The sequence below is a fragment of the Microtus pennsylvanicus genome, chromosome 1 (genome assembly GCF_037038515.1).
Source record: "Microtus pennsylvanicus isolate mMicPen1 chromosome 1, mMicPen1.hap1, whole genome shotgun sequence".
Lineage (NCBI taxonomy): Eukaryota > Metazoa > Chordata > Mammalia > Rodentia > Cricetidae > Microtus > Microtus pennsylvanicus.
In genome coordinates this window covers 107,941,354-107,957,744 of record NC_134579.1, presented here as the reverse complement: position 1 = coordinate 107,957,744, position 16,391 = coordinate 107,941,354, and the positions used below count along the sequence as shown (strand labels likewise).

The window sequence follows — 16,391 nt, the reverse complement described above, 5'->3', positions numbered from 1 at the left end:
TACTGAATGCTTCTCTGTTCACAGATTTGAGTTCCTTCAGCCCTGGCACCAGTACAACGCCTACTATGAGTTTAAGAAGCAATTCTTCCTGCAGAAGGAAGGAGGCAGTAGCACACAGGTATTCACTGAAGGTGGGGAAGGCATGAAATGAGCTCTGACGACAAGTGCAGGACTGACTTCCTGTTTATTCTCAAGTCTACATTATGTCTAACCTTTCCCTTCAGAGGTGAAGCTTAGATCTGTTGAAGCGCCCACTCACTCGTGCCTTAGTGACCACTTCTCTAGCATGTTCCAAACAGAAAACACTTGCTTCAAGCATCAGAGGCTACTTTTAACAATATTGGGGAGGGAAGTTGAAACATAGCCTCATGTAGCCCTGCCTCTGCCTCCCAAGTGCTGGGGTTGCAGATGTGCCACTGTGCCCAGTTTACTTTGACTACATGTAATGCACGCACCTCATGGTGCATGTGCTGAGCTGTTCACTGCCTTCCAGGGGCAGAGCTGGAGCCTAGCTGCCAAGTTCACAGTCCCTTGCGTAGTTCCTTACACTCTTGAGCTTATTCTGCCAGAAATGATTGCTGAAACTGAAGCTGCTCACTCCTCTGTAGTCAGTGGGGGATTCTATTCTGAAGGTATCGTCAGTAACCAGACTCCAAGGAAAAGGTACTTCTTCACCACTTTAGACTGTTGTTTTATAAACATACAGGCTGGCCTGGGGATGGAGCACAGTGGCAGAGCACTCACTACTTGTCTAGCATACCAGAGGCCCTGGGTCCAGTCCCCAGTAACACACACACACACACACACTCGAAAGCACAAGAAAACTACTAGTCAGAATTTGAAATGTGGAAATGCTATTTTCGGCGGGTTGGGAGATTGTTTCAGTGTGTTTTTTAGAGTGACTCATGAAGCACAGGCTAACCTCAGACTCTCTTTGGCCAGGATGCTCTTGAACTCCTTCTTGCCTTTACCTCCTGCTGTTGAGATTATAGGCATATACTGTGGAATATACTGACAAACCTGCGTAATTGTCATGTAACAGTGCACAGTGCTGTCTCTCTTTCCAGGTAGCATCCACGGCTGAAGAGGCTTCCACAGAAACTGCTGCTGAAGAGTCGAGTGAAGCCGGGGAGGACGGCACTGCTGAGGGTATGGCAGAGACTGGGGGAAGAGGCAGCGGGAAGAAGGAGGCTGGGTCCAGCAAGAGCACCGTGGACGGGAAGCTGGTAAAAGGTGCGCTGTCCAGGTGAAGCCTAGGCCTCATGGATTTCCCTCCTGAGGGACAGAACTAAGTACCTCAACCATGAGGGCTCATTGGGCTTGGCTTCTTGAACTACTATTTTTAAGCACGGTCACCTTATCCTTATCCAAACATGATGTTTGGAACCCTGAAAATGCATGCTAGTTCAAGTATCCAGCAGTTTTTAGCCTATTCCGAGCCATTTAGTGGACATGTTTATAAATATTCAAATAGTATTTCATCCTCACCCAGACCTTTGAAACTGTTCGGTTATTTGTGGTTCTGGGGTCTGCACCACTGCTCACCTGAGCAAATGCTCTCCACTAGGTCCCAGCTTGGTGCAAACTATTGTGATGAGGTTTGTTTCCTTTGTCCAAGTAGCTCCCTTGAGTACCCTTGTCAGTCAGTCAGTGCTGCGCTCACTCACATTTGGTCTCCTTGCCTTGTCCCTTATGAGATGATGTGGTCTAGCAGGACAGATGTATGTAAGTGGCTGGTGCAATAGAGAAGAGAGAAGAAAGACTGCTTCAGACTGCTTAGCAGAGCTCTGTGAAGAAGCTGTTAACTTCCTCTTACTGGAAAAGAGACTGCAGAAAAGGTTGTGTTGAGTGTTCAGAGATAAGTGAGGTTCTTGGTTTGGTGTGGTGACAGGTGGCTGTAGTGATTCAGTCTGGAGAGGTTTACTGGCCAGCACCTGGGACTTTGCTTCCCCTGAGGCTTGTGGTTACTAGGGAATGCTTTATTTAGCATTGGCTTTTTGAGATTAAGATAAAGGGACAATTGGGGGCCTTGGGGCCCAGTGGCTAATTCAAGAGTGGTGGCAGTAGAAGCACAAGCCCGCAGCAAGACCTGGAAGAGACAGGCCTGCTCCTCTGCAGTTCAGGGTGGAAAAGCACAGCCCTGCTGAGGGGCCGAGACTTAGAAGACAACAACTGAGCTGCTGGCCCTAAGTATCAGAGCAGATTCTTAGGTCTTTATGTTCAAACGAGTTGAGGATGTTATAAAATTTAGGCTGCCAATAATCTGACAGCTTCAGAAGACTGCTCAGAAATGCTGCTAGGTTAAGCATGATGAAATCACCGAGGTCAGTCTGACTAGAAGACGGCTTGGGAAGTTCTCAGAAATCTCAAGGATAGGGACAGATGTAGAAGTTCATCCAGGTGGAAACAGCCAGGCTTTTCTCTGAAGAGGAGAGAAGGCAAGTCGGTGCATCATTTCTCTGTACCTCTGAATGCTAGAACAGGAAGGCCTGTAGGCATAGTAGCACCCCAAAGTCCTGAGTCCACAGAAATAAGGACAGTAAGAACATCAAAGAAGTTTTATGGATTAAGGCATAGCTCAGCAGTAGAGCACTTTCCTGGATTCTGTTCCCTACACTGCTGGGGGCAAAAATAAAATAAGATACTATTGCAAAAAAGACAATAGCATTACTTGTTTATGTTGGTAAACAAACAAAAAATAAATGAACATTGAACTCAAGAAACTAGGAAGTGAGCTGGGATGCAGTACAACATGGCCTGGGCATGTTTAGTCCTTGGCGGGGGTCGGGGAGGGGACGGACAGGATGGTGGAGAGGCAGAGAGCAGAATGTAGGATGGAAGCCCAGCTGTAGCACAGGCCTAGAACCCAGTGCTAAAGAAGCTGAGGCAGGATTTTTAATACAAGCTTTCTGACAGTGAGAACATCTCAAAATCTATAAAATGCTTATAAGGAAAGCAGAAACAAAGGAATAAAAATTAAGAAATTACTGAGAAAGTAATTTTTAAAGACCAGTAAAATATGTTGCATGTGCTCAAGAGAAGAAGAATGCAGATATGAACACAAAGTTGTAAATCTTTTTCAAAATCTACATGGATAGCATGTACATAACTTTAAATGGAAATAAACTGAAATCACTGAAAAATACCATTTCAAAGAAACATAGATTGCCAAAAGAATTTCAAGAAAAGAAGAGAAAGAAAGGAAAACTGACAGATTTTTAGTCTGGCAGATTTTTAAAATATTGGTTGGTGCACAGCCTCTAGAACCAGGCAATAGGCCAAAACAAATTAAAGGTTGGCTTAATTTACCCTGGAGAACTAGATCGTCTCTGTCAGTAGAGCTTCTCTGGGGCTTATGGGAGACAGAATTAAGAAGCTCTCAGAGCTCAGCAATCTATAGACCTCAGCACTTAGAAGCATGATGTTAAAATATTAAGTGGAATCCAACTGTACTAAAGCAGTGACAGGAATAAGCAGTGGTGTTGTTCCAGGGCCCTGGGATGGCCTCTCCATCACCTGTCTGCAAGCAGACTTCTGGGGTCTTGTCTCCCTAGGCCCCGAGAGTGTTGGTCTTCTGAAACTTCAGTAGTGTAATGATAACTGAGGCTGCACAAGCAAGCTCCTCTTTGACTCCTCCTTCAACATGTGTGTCTCTGGGATCAAACTTAGGTTGTCAAACCTAGCAGCAAGCTCCCTGCCTTCTTGTAAGCCCCCTTAACTTTTAAAGAGTTATAAGACTCAGGTGTCTAACAGCAGTGATTCCAGAAGTTCAGTTTCTAAATGTAGTCAGTGTGGGTAGTGCATGCCCATGATCTCAGCACTGGAGGTGAAGGCAGCAGAAAGATCTGGAGCTCAAGGCTTTGTGAGCCTACATGAGACATGGTAGAGAGAGGAAGGAGGAAAAGCCGGGGGGAAGGAAAGTAATTGTGTTTGTATGTATGTATGTGTTACCTACATATATATAATATATTATAATGTATTATAACCTACATATATATAGTATATGTATTATGATCCTTAGAATCAGAGAGTTGAAGCCAGAAATCAGGCTTACAGATCTAGGAAACAGAGCCAGAGTAAAGTTAAAAGGCAAATGACAGTAAGTTGGACAATGAAGGGTTAAAGTCCTTACTCTAGAAAGAGCTTTTCTGGGTCAGAAAATGGACTGAGGGCATTCTTCAGATGAGGAAGACACGTGACTAGTGTGCTGGGGTTTGAGAGCAGAGGACCTGGGTTGGCTTCCCACATAGTACTGGGAGTCTTCTCCTAGTACCCATAACCACCCATAACTCCAGTCCTAGGGAATCCAGGTATGCACATGATGCACCTACATATATGCAGGCAAAACATGCACACAAATGAATCTAAAATAATTAAAATTCTAAAAACAGATTTTTTTTTTAAAAAAAAAATGTATCAGGGATGAGGAGATAGCTCTGTGGGTAAAGTGCTTACTATGCAAGGATGAGGACCTGAGGTCCTATCCCTAGCACCTACTAAAAAGCCAGGGATGGCTGTAACCCTAGCGTGTGGTTTGGGGAGGCCCAGAAACAGGACTCCCTGAGCTCACTGGCCAGCCAGGCTAGGCTAGCCATTGATAAATACCAGTTTCAGTGAAAGATCTTGTCTCAAAAAACAAAGTGGAGAACAACAGCCAAAAACATCAACCTCTGTTCCCTCTCATACAGATGTATTCATCTGCACACATTTGGGCACATGAATGCACCACAAGAACAACAAATAATTAGTAATAATAGTAATACCACTCATCTAGGCGGTGTCAGGTACCTGCAACATAGCTAAGAGCTCATCTCGGAATATACACATATATATGTGTACACACACATGCAGTTATTACCCAGAAGTAAGAGAAGAAGCTGTGAGGCCATGGGTGCTGGACCCATCCTTGAGGGTCAGATGTGCCAAAAGGAGCAGATCCTACAGGCAGCAGGCAAGGACATCTGTCTCAGCTTGAGCACAGTGCAGAAGGGCATAGCTGGATCAAACAAGGTATGGGCCACCTGGAGAAAGAGCTTAGGATCAGTGGTAATGCAAGATGTGGTGTGCAAATTGTGTAACCGGAATATTCCAGAATTCTCAGGGCCTTTGTCTGGGCTGACTTACCTAGAGAAGCTTCCTGGCCTTGGCCTCTTGGTTCTCATCAGTGCCATAGGGTACGGGCCCTGATAATCTAATCGGTCGTCAACAGTGAGACAGGACACTGAGACGCACAGGTTAAGTGGCTCTGTAATTAGGTTCCTTGTATGGGGGTAAGGGTGCTTTGGCTCTGTGTCTAACTGAATGCTCTCCAGACTGTGTTGCAGAGTGCTCACATACTTCCGTTGTCATGATCTGCTTGTCCTTTTCTGCAAACAGTACAAGTGTTTTTAAATCATCTTGTATTTTTTGTCTAACTTCATAAGTGAGTCGATTAACATTTTATGAATTTTCTCTTTTAAAAATGTCTTTGACCCTCTGCTTATTAAAGAGACCATATTACCACAGGCAGGAAAGGATTTGTTTTTGTTAACTTAGCTTTCTTTCTTTTTGTTTTGTTTTGTTTTCTTTTTCTAGACAAGGTTTCTCTGTGTAGCCTGGGCTGTCTTGGAACTTGCTCTGTAGACCAGGCTAGCCTCAAACTCATAGAGATCTGCCTGCCTCTGCCTTTTGAGTGCTGGGATTAAAGGTGTGCGTCACCACCACCTGGCAAACTTAAGGAACCTTAAGACGTGCAAAACAGCATGTGGAACAGTAGCCCACATCGCCTCACCAAGTACTCCACTGCCTTCAGCAGTCGGCCCTTGGACTGCAGTTGTTCTGTGTCTCTCTGTCCCTGTCTTCCATTCCACTCAGAATCTGCTGCCACAGGTCCTCATATGCATTAGCATAGACATCTTGGTTGTACTATGAAAGATGAGGACTTTGGTTAATATTGGATCAGCATTACAGTACCACAGCAGCTCAAAGTGCGCTCCGCTTCTTACCAGGAGTCTCATGGAAGTCTGCTTTCCTGGCTCTTGCGTATTAAATGGGGCGTATGTCACAGGTATAAATTCTCTTCAGCCCAGCACATGGCCAAGTGTCCTGTCTTGAGAAGCTTGGGGGACAGGGTGAGGGAGAGGTGCAGGGGAACTGCAGTAAGTATCCCACAGTCTGCCTCACAGAGGCAGCTGTTCTGCAGATGCCCTTCAGTGTAGCTTCTTGATGCCCATCATGGATGAAGGCTGTAGTGTCTGACTTCATCTGTGGCTGCTAGGAGCCACTCACTCAGTGTAGTGAGTGACAGAGAGTCAGTGTTGACAGATATCCTTTAAGGCTTTTGCGTTTCTCTGAAGTGTTTAGGGGTATCACCTAAATTTTTGTTACACATTGAAATACTTGTGATGGGTGTAGATCGTAGTCTGACAGGATGCTCGCCATGTTCACTAAATAAAAGAATGAATTCTGTGTTTTGGTTCGGATTTTGCTTGAAGGACAGGCTTTCTTTTTCTTTTAATGTAACGTGGTTTTCTAGACACTGTTTCTTAGTGGAGCCATGTCACATGCTCAGTCATACCAGTTCAGCTACATACAAGATTGTTTTTAAAAAAAAAAAAATTTTAAAGAAAAATGGCAGGCTAGCAAGATGGTTCAGTGGGTAAAGGCTTATGCCACCAATTCTGCCAGCCTGAGTTTAATGCCCACAACCCATGTGGTAGGAGAGGACTGATTCCCAGTTGTCCTCTAACCTTGACCTGCACACATGGCATACTCTCAAGCACACACATTACAAAAAGGAAAATGACAAAATTGGTTATTCAGACTAAAGGTGACCGTTTCATATTCAGCAGGTGTGTCTGCTATGACACCACCACTATGCTGTCCTTGTTAAGCATGGTTCAGACACACACCCCAGTCTGATGCCTTGCCTCAAGTATTTAAACAAGATTCCCTTGACACTGCAGCAGCCCCACCTGTAGACCACACACAACACTAGGGGGGGAGGTGCCTTCACTACAGGTGCTATCGCCTGTCCGCCATCTTTCTTGTAAGTGCTGGTACCTATGATGTCTGCACGTTTTGCTCTGGTGCCTAAAACTGTGTCACACTTGTCACCTTTTCCCAGCAGCTTCATTTGCTCCAATAAGCTTTGCCATCAAGGCCAAAGAAAATGACCTACTTCCTCTGGAAAAAAACCGAGTCAAGTTGGACGATGATAGTGAAGAAGATGAAGAAAGCAGGGAATGCCAGGAAAGCACAAACAGCGTGGCCAACCCCAGCCCAGCCGCAGCCCCACCCTGTGTGGTGGTGGAGGAGAAGAAGCCCCAGCTCACCCAGGAGGAGCTAGAAGCAAAGCAAGGTTTGTTGATAGCTTTTAAAGTTCTTGAAAGAAAAAAGACAAATATAAGATTTATGTGCAAACCAGAAATTCTAAGACTACAAACCAAAGCCTGGAGCCATGCAGGAGCACTCTGAAAGTCCTACATGCAGTGCTGTGTGGCACTGTGCACTCCTTAGCTTGATGCAGTGCCCTTGGCAATCTGTACTCAGAGCAGCTTAATGCGCTAAGTGGGCAGCTCTAATGGAGACGCACTTTGTACTTGGACGACAGCCCCAGGGTGAGGCACCAGGCCTGGACTCCCAGCTCCAGTTAATGCACCAAACTGGGAGAGGCCCTTTGTAGGAATGTCTCTCGGCAAAACCATCAGCCCTTGAAGATGATGCCTGGCAGAGTTGATGTCTCTTGATCATCTTCAGGGGTCAGAGCATGGCCAACAGCATGTGAGGGACATGGAACTGTGGTAAAATGCTTAGCATTTTGGGGACATCTGCGCCTCCAAAATAAGTCGTATTCCATAGTGAAGGAGTCACTCAATAAATGCATTTGTGCTTTTACCTGTACTAACTGGTTTTCTTGGATTGCAGTGTCTGGGTATGCATGAATAGACCATACAGCACTGATTAAAGGATGCTCTTGGAGCCAATGTCTCCCAGAGGAGAGCATGTCATGATCCCATAGTTGCTGTCCCTCAGTTCACTTACAGTCACACTTGTGTGTTTGTTTGCACTCTGTGCGTGACCTCAGTAGTTTGTCATGCCCTCTGAACTAAGACACTTCCCACAAGGCATAATTAAGTGCAGTGATCATCCAGACACTTGCAGTGTTGGGGGCTCCTGTGCATGAGAGCCATTCTGCAGTTCCCAGAATCCAGCCCCAGCTTCTACCATCATGGAACCCCTTCAGCCTCGCTGCCTTTGGAGTAAAGTACATCCCTTTAAGCATAAAAATAATAAACATAATAAGTTTATTTTCTCAGACTTGTGGTCTGTCCCAGGTGTCTGTCTGCTCTGAGGTTGCTGTTGAAATGGCAGTGCTGTATGGCCAGAAGGTGCCTGTGAGAATTAGAAGTAAAACACTGCTTATCGTAAACTCTCCCTTCCTTGTTTTCTATAGCAAAACAAAAGCTGGAGGACCGCCTTGCTGCTGCTGCACGGGAAAAGCTGGCCCAGGCATCCAAGGAATCAAAGGAGAAGCAGCTCCAGGCTGAACGTAAAAGGAAAGCAGCTTTGTTTTTACAAACCTTAAAAAATCCTCTTCCAGAAACAGAAGTTGGAAAACTTGAGGAGAGTGCGTTCAGTGTAGAGGTATGTAAAAGTCCTGAGAGTGCGCTTGGGTTTGTAGATGAAAGCTGCCTCTGCCCTGCTCTGCCCAGGGAACCCCAACCTTGAGTCAGATGGCAGCAGCATAGAGGCACGGGCTTTGCTGAGAGCTTTGAGTCTGTGAAAAGAGATGCCGTGACAGTTACCTGTAAACACACCAAAGGCAGGCTGCAGTCTTAGAACACAGCCATAGATCCTGATCAGGAAGCTCAGCTCATGACTACCCTTGCAGGGGCTCCAGCTACATGTGGTCAGACAGATATGGCTAGGTCGGTCCTCAGTGGTCGCACCCACATTGTTGAGCTTACACTAGGGCAGAGATCACTTGTATCTGCATTATGTTGTAATTAGGGAAAAGAAAAAGCAAACTGTAGCCACTCTTGTCTTCTCTGGGTGTGCAGCTCAGTGGGAGGCCCTGAGCTCATCCTCAACACCAAGAGGTCTTAGAGAGCCCAGGCAGCTCCTTCCTAAGTGGTGGCCTTGAACAAGATCATCACATGGTACTTTGGTGTGAAGCAATGCCTAGCACCAGGAACTCTGAGTAAATGCTGTTGGCGGCAGCAGTGTGTCATTCAGTGAAAATTCTGGTTATGCCTATCTAGACCTGGTCAGGGAGCCCTGGGCCATATGTGTAGCAGGTAAGTGCCCTACCCTGAGCTGCATCCCCAACCCTGGGTCTTCTCTTCTAGATTCTTGATAGGTATCTTTTAAGACTTTTCTTTGGGGGGGAGGGTAAAAATACTTCATAGGTATCTAGGAATTCATGGCGGAGTTCAAGAAGCTTTTAGAAATGTAAGTTTTCCAAGTAAGAAAACTAGCAGTGCATCAAATGCCTCGAGACTTGAAGGGTGACACAGCTGGAGTGTAGACCCAGCGGCAGTCTTGTGACTCAGTGCTTCTGAAGAGCAGTTCAAAGTGGTCATTTCAGAATCTTTCTTGGGAGGCTGGAGAGATGGGTCAGCAGTTAAGAGCAATGATTGTTCTTCCAGAGTTTAATTCCCAGCACCTACATGGTGGCTCACAGTTATCCATAGCTCCAGTTGTCAGAGCTCTGACGCCCTCTTCCAGCCCCCACAGACACACACAGTGCATATGAACAAGCAAAACACCTATACACAGAAAATAAATCTTGAAAAAAAATTTTAATGTTGCCTGGGCATTGTGGCTCACACCAGTAATCGTAATTGGGAGACTGAGGGAGGATGATGGCTACTTTTCTTCTTCTTTTTCTTATCCTAAACTTTGATTTGGGGGTGGGAGTGCTTAAAAGTAAGTACATACAGCTTTATAGGGCCTGATTTTGGTTCTTAGCACCCATCGCAGGCAACTCACAGCAGCCTGCAACTCCTGCTCCAGAGGATCTGATATCCTCTTCTGGACTCTGTAAGCAGCTACAATTGCATGCCATACCCACATACAGATACAAACATACATATATGATTTAAAAAGTTAAAATATTTAGGAAAAATATAACAATCTCTCAGGCATGCCCCTAGAATCCCTGTACTTGGAAGACGGCCTGGACCACATAGCAAGACTTTGTCTCCAGGTGTCTTCAAATATCTATTATGCTTGGTCTTGGTTAGGGTTCTATTGCTGTGAAGAGACAACTACAACCTTGGCAACTCTTAGAAAGGAAAATATTTAATTGAGTCTGACTTACAGTTCAGAGGTTTAGTTTCTTATCATCGTGGTAGGAAACATAGCAGTGTGCAGGCAGACACAGTGCTGGAGGATTAGCTGAGAGTTCTACATCCAGATCAGCAGGCAACAGGAAGAAAGAGTGCCACTGGGCCTGGCTTGGGCTTCTGGAACCCCAAAGCCCATCCCCAGTGGCACACTTCCCAATAGTGTCACTCCCTGTGAGCCTTTGTGGGCCATTTTCATTCAGACTTCCACACTTGGTTTTCCCTCATAATTCAGACCAAGCCCTTTGCTCTGGTTTGCTATTGTTGGAAAGGGAAAGGGGGCTGGACCACATATCAGTTCTCTTGCCTCAGCCACCACTCCTGGCTCCTTCGCCCTTTTAACTTGTATTGACACTTGTAAGTGCCTTTGGAGTCTGCAGTGTGTCTGTGGTTAGAGACTGTTTTCCACCTCCTGGATGTTGAGACCCGCTGCTTCTGTGTCCACCTCACATGTTCTCAGTGGTCCTGTCCTCATGCCGACCTCTGCCCTGTCTTTGCCAGAATGAGCTCTTCAGGGAGGTGGCAGAAGATAGCAACCCCATTTTCCAGAGCCCCACAAAGGTGGACTGCCTTCTGGTTCCTCACAGAAGGTCGGTTCCTACAGAAAGTAGGAACAGAGTTTACCCAGCTGAAGGCAGCCATGGTACACTGTGGCCCCAGCTAAGAGCATTCATCTGGCACTGTGGCATCGGTGTGAGGGAAGGAGCGCAAGAACGTGAATCTTGCAGTTATGGAAGGAGATGGGCAGGCATGCATGAAGCTTGCTTGAGTCTCTTATTTCATTCTGATTTGTACAATGAACAAAGAGACTCATTAAGACATCTGTAAGCTGGAATGCAGAGGGTCTTAGGTTTTGTCTTTGATAGATGTTAGCACACCCGATAATACTAGCACTTGGGGGAAAGGCAGTTCAGAAGTTCTGGATCACCCTTAGTTATGGCAGATTCAAAGTCAGCCTACACTAGATGAGACTTTATCTCAAAGTGGGGTGAAAGCCAGACAGGACAGCATGGGCAGGCTCAGCAGGTAGACACGGTTGCTGCCAAGCCTAATAAAGCATGAGTTCATCCCTGGGACCCACATAGTGAAAAGAGAAAACAGACTCAGTAGCTGTCCTCTGGCCTCCACACTTGAAACAGATAATATATAAATATATTCTATAGCATTAATTTTTATTTATATATTATTAATTTTTAAAAATTATGTATGTCATAACATTTCATAATTAATATATAGATATATTTTCCATGTCATTGATAACTATATATTTATATAATTTTATATTTTAGTCTATATTAATTTTTAAGAAATAATATAAGGCCACTGGGTGATGGTGGTACACACCTATGATTCCAACACTCAGGCAGAGGCAGATGAATCTATGAGTTCAAGGCCAGCTTGGTCTACAGGGTGAGTTCCAGGACAACTAGGGCTACATAGAGAAACCCTGTCTCCAAAATAGCAAAAAATAAAAAATATGTAAAGCCATATCTGCATATAGATAAAAACAAGCCATGGTTGCAAGATTGCCTCTGTATTCTGATGTGGGTTGTTTGTCATCAGCCTGCTGGCAGCACCAAAGTGCTGACCCAGCCCCTGTCTTCTCTCAGGATGACTCCATTCTTGTCTGCCAACATTAACCCTGTCTATAATCCATGGATGTTTGGCTCTGGAATGGTCTCCCTGATTGTGTATGCACACAAAGATTATCTCAGCAGAACTGCTTCAACAGAAAGGGAACATGTGGAACAGATGGTGATAAGTGTCTGACTGCTTTGAAACTGAAGAACTCATAATAAATTGACAGTTAATAATAAGAGTCAAACCCAAAATGTTGTCACTATCAAGAAACTTCATGGATAGGCTGTCGTTGACTTTGCTGAGTAACTTAATGTGTTCTTTGCCCATAAATATTGGCACATTCACCCAGTTAACCACCTAGATGTAGATAAGAGTTCTTGCAGGCTCTTTATATGAGATAAGGTCACATCCTCAGGAAGGGCAGGTACCCAGAGAGTAGCATTCCACCATGCACAGGTACATACATGGTCCTTTTCTGCATGCTAGTCTGCCCAGTGCCATTGGCCATTAGATGGCTTTACATATCAAGGTGTGATCTTAAGTGATGTCTTTAAATGTACTCATTGACATAGAAAATTAGTACTGGATGGATATGGTAGAACTCACAGAAATTGCCTTTAGTCTCAGCACTCAGGCAGCACTTTCTATGAGTTCCAGGCCAGCCAGGAATACATAGGTGAGACCCTATCTAAAAGAAGAAAGAGATTAATGGTATACTAAAATTTTAAGCAGTATATACACTAGCTAAGAATATTGCATCAGTGATGATAAGCCTGTGAGCTGGTGGCTTAAGCAGAAGGGAGTTCAAGGAAAAACTGAGAGCTCTCCCTCCTGTCTGACAACTGCAGGTAGCCATTTGGCCTCAGCTCAACCTACTGGACAGAGCTCTTCATTGTGAGCTGGTAGTTCTGTAAGAATTGTGTGCAGAGATGCTAATTAGCTGCCAGAATGGGCCCGATGGCAGAGCCCCCGTACCCACAGTTGCAGGTTTACAAATGCATGTGCACACCACCTCTGTCCCCATCCCATTCCAGGGCTCCCAGACATCAGGGGCAGTATGAGAGGCTGCTCACACAGAGCATCTCCCTTGAGTTTTCCCATAAGCCTTACTGCTAAATCCTCTAGGCACAAAATGAGAAATCTTCCATGTGTAGCAATCGATGACTAGTTAAACCATATTTTTCCTGAAAGGCCAGAGGTTTGTTTGTCTTTTATGACAGGATCTCACTATATACCAGGCTAGTCTAGAATTAAATTTTGTAGCCCAAGCTGGCCTCAAACTCAAGGCAGTTTTCCTACTTCCGCCCTCTACATGTCTCAGTCACAGGTGTAATCCATACACCCAGCAGGAGAATTTTTATAAATAACAGCCCCTGAGCTATCTACATTTCAAGTGTTGTATTTCCTGTTGACATCCACACATTCACTTATGTTTCCAGGAAACCGGTGTCATGCCCTGTCCTCTGCTGGTTGGAGGTAGAACTCTGCCCATGTTAGAAGTGAAGCCTCCAGAAAGGCCTTCAAGCAGATGTAGAGACCCACCAAGAGAAGAAGAAAGAGAAAAGAAGAAGAAGAAGCACAAAAAACGGTCTCGAACGAGGTCCCGCTCCCCCAAGTACCACTCGTCTTCCAAGCCCAGGTCTAGATCCCACTCAAAAGCCAAGCACTCCCTGCCCAGTGCCTACCGGACAGTGCGGCGGTCGAGGTGGGTGTGCAGGCGCTCATACCTTCCTGCTCCTGGTCTGCCCTGCATGCTGAGCCTCCTCCTGGCACCCTGTAGAGCCAGCAGAAGGTTTAAAGTGAGCACAGGGTACACTAGGCTGATGAACACACTGGGCGGGGGGCGGGGAGGGGTTGTGTATGTTTAAAATAAGCATAAGTTTTCACTAGGCTGGTGAATGCACTAGGGTGTGTGTGTGTGTGTGTCTGTGTATGGCATCCTGCAAATCTAAACAAAATCTTTCAAATATTATTTAGGCTTTTCAAAGCTTATCAGCCACTACAGGTTAAATGATTTATTTATGCTTCTTATCTCTGCATAGCTTATTTGTACTTCACTCTGGAGGTGGAAGCAAGAGGATCTCCAGTTTAAGACAGTCTAAGCTACACTAGGGTACTAGCTCAGTCAGTACAATTTGTTGTACAACATGAGGACTTGGGTGAAAAAGCCAGGCCTGGTAGTGTGTGCTTCCAGTTCTAGCATGGGAGGTGGATACCGCCTGGGGCTCGTCTAGCCAGCTTAACCTAATCAGCAAAGTCCAGGCCAGTGAGAGACTGTCCCAAAGTCAGGTGAATGAGCTGGATATGTGGACAAAAGCCCTGCTCCCAGCTCTCAGGAGGCAGAGGCAGGTGGATCTCTGAGTTCAAGGCCTACCTGATCTATATAGCAAGTTCTAGGCTAACTAGGGCTAACGAGACTAGTTTAAAAAAAACTCACAGTGAATGGCTACTGAAGAAGAACACCGAGTATTGCCCTCTGACCTACACACACACACACAAAATGAGTTGCTGGATGGTGGTGCACGCCTACAGAGGCAGGCAGATCTCTGTGAATTCCAGGACAGCCTGGTTTACAGAGTGAGTTCCATGACAGTCAGGGCTCCGCAGAGAATCCTGTCTTGAAAAACAAGCAAACAAACAAAAAACTTATCCTCTCCCTCCCATCAAGATTTTTGAAGAACGAAGTTGTGAGTGGGCATGGTCACACATGCCTGTGATCCCAGCGCTCGGAAGATGGAGGCAGAAGGATCAAGGCATTCAAAGGTTATCTTTGTATAGCAAATTTGAGAACATGAGACTGCCTTATAGAGAGTGGGGGGATTGTTTGCTTTACAGAACATAAAGGGAGTGACACGTGTTGAGTTGTAGAAATTCATAGGCTGGCAATGCTGGAGTTATTTTGTGTGAATGAACTTTCCTGTGCTGATTGCTTCTGAGTGTGAAGTGGTACAGCAGCCCTTCCCACTCAGTCTGTGTTCAGATGTTCTACAGAGTGTCTGCAAGTGAGTGTGGATGAGGCAGCTGTGTGGATCTGTTTCTTCACCTCAGCCTGCTGCCTCTAAATGTTCTACCAAAGAGCCCTCTTGATAAGGAGCCAGGTGTTAAAGAAGCAGTTTAGCATTTCTGGCAACAGAATTAGTAAACTTGAACTTTATAGGTCTCAGAGCATACCTCTTAAAAGGTTTGAAAGGTTTAAAAATGAGGTTCAGCAGTCACTAGTGTGTGTGACTGTCTTTACTGAGTGTGTTTGTCTACATGGTGAGCTTTTGGTTCTGGTTCTTGGAAGTTCAGCACTTTGTACCATTACCAGAAAGCTTGTCATTTAGTTGTGGCCATTTTTTAAGCTCCTAGAATTTGTGTTACAGATCCAAACAACACAGGCTGTACCTATCCTTCAGTCTCATTCTGGCTAGTCAGTTCACCCTGATTCCCTCTGCTCCAGGGCTCAGACAGGGGGAAAAACAGTTTCCTCATGACTCCCAGGCTTTGAGCCAGTAGAGAGGGTTGCCCAGGCCCTTCCTCACCTCAGGCACCCACGTTAATCTCAGTGTGTGGTAGGGCAGATTGCCTTGTGCTTTGGCTGCCCAGCTTGTCCCCAGGTAGTGGTGCTACTGACTTGGAGTGTTCACCTAACACCTGCCTTGTAACTGTAGTCCTTAACGATAATGGACTAGCTTATTTTATATATTATCTTACCTTTTAAAATGTTTTAAGTTTGCAATAGACTTAGGTTTGTATATTTTATACAAGTGCATTATTTATAACACTTTATATCTTCAGTGCCTACAGGTCCAGGAGCAAAATCCTGCTCCTTAGTGTAACTGTCAGTTAAAAGACAAACGAAGCTGAAATGTTTCTGACCATTATTTCTTCTCTGATGGTAGGCCTTCACTTTTATCTTAATTTGACCTTCAATGAAAATGTTTTACAGCTGGTCACTCTCAAAGCTCCCAAAACGTCCACCTCAGGGGCTGAGATGGGATCAAAAAGATCCTTTTGAATAATTTGGTTAAACAACTCACATAATTTACAGCATTTGATGTTTGGCTTTACAGTTTAGATAAATATCAAGACATGTACAGCCTTTCTGCAGATTAAGAGTGTTGATAATGTGACCCACCTTCTAACTACTGTCTGTACGCAAAACACCCCGAGAGCTTGGAACATGGACCCTAGAAGCTGTTGTCCCCGGCTGCACATGGACCTCACTCTCGCTCTTGTTCCTCATGCTCTCTGGGTTAGGATTGTATTTTCCCAAGCTGAAAGCAAAGCTGCCTGATCCAGGCCCTGCCCACACTGTTGTTCCCAGGATCAAAGCTGTTTGAAAGCCATGGTTATGGCAGGTGCAGTAGCATGCCTATGATCCCAGCACTCAGACCAAGGCAGGAGAAGAGAGGATGTCCAGGGCCAGCCTGGTCTTCATACTAAGACAATATCTTGAAGACAAAAAGACACCAAATAAAACGTTGCAATTGTGACTGA

At 45.3% G+C, this 16,391-nt stretch overlaps 1 protein-coding gene across 9 annotated transcripts in view; it reads left to right on the top strand.

Moving 5' to 3' along the window:
* The window catches only part of Sfswap (splicing factor SWAP), a 75,668-nt gene that overhangs the window by 45,679 nt on the left and 13,598 nt on the right, over nucleotides 1-16,391 (top strand). For 4 of the 9 annotated variants that reach the window (XM_075978002.1, XM_075977991.1, XM_075977999.1 and 1 more), the window contains exons 10-14: nucleotides 25-118; nucleotides 1,068-1,233; nucleotides 7,106-7,339; nucleotides 8,435-8,625; nucleotides 13,349-13,614. In XM_075978002.1, the coding sequence (XP_075834117.1) occupies nucleotides 25-118; nucleotides 1,068-1,233; nucleotides 7,106-7,339; nucleotides 8,435-8,625; nucleotides 13,349-13,614 (951 nt within the window). The remainder of the gene's footprint in view (nucleotides 1-24; nucleotides 119-1,067; nucleotides 1,234-7,105; nucleotides 7,340-8,434; nucleotides 8,626-13,348; nucleotides 13,615-16,391) is intronic. The other 5 variants (XM_075977993.1, XM_075977982.1, XM_075977996.1 and 2 more) reach the window with 3 other exon arrangements.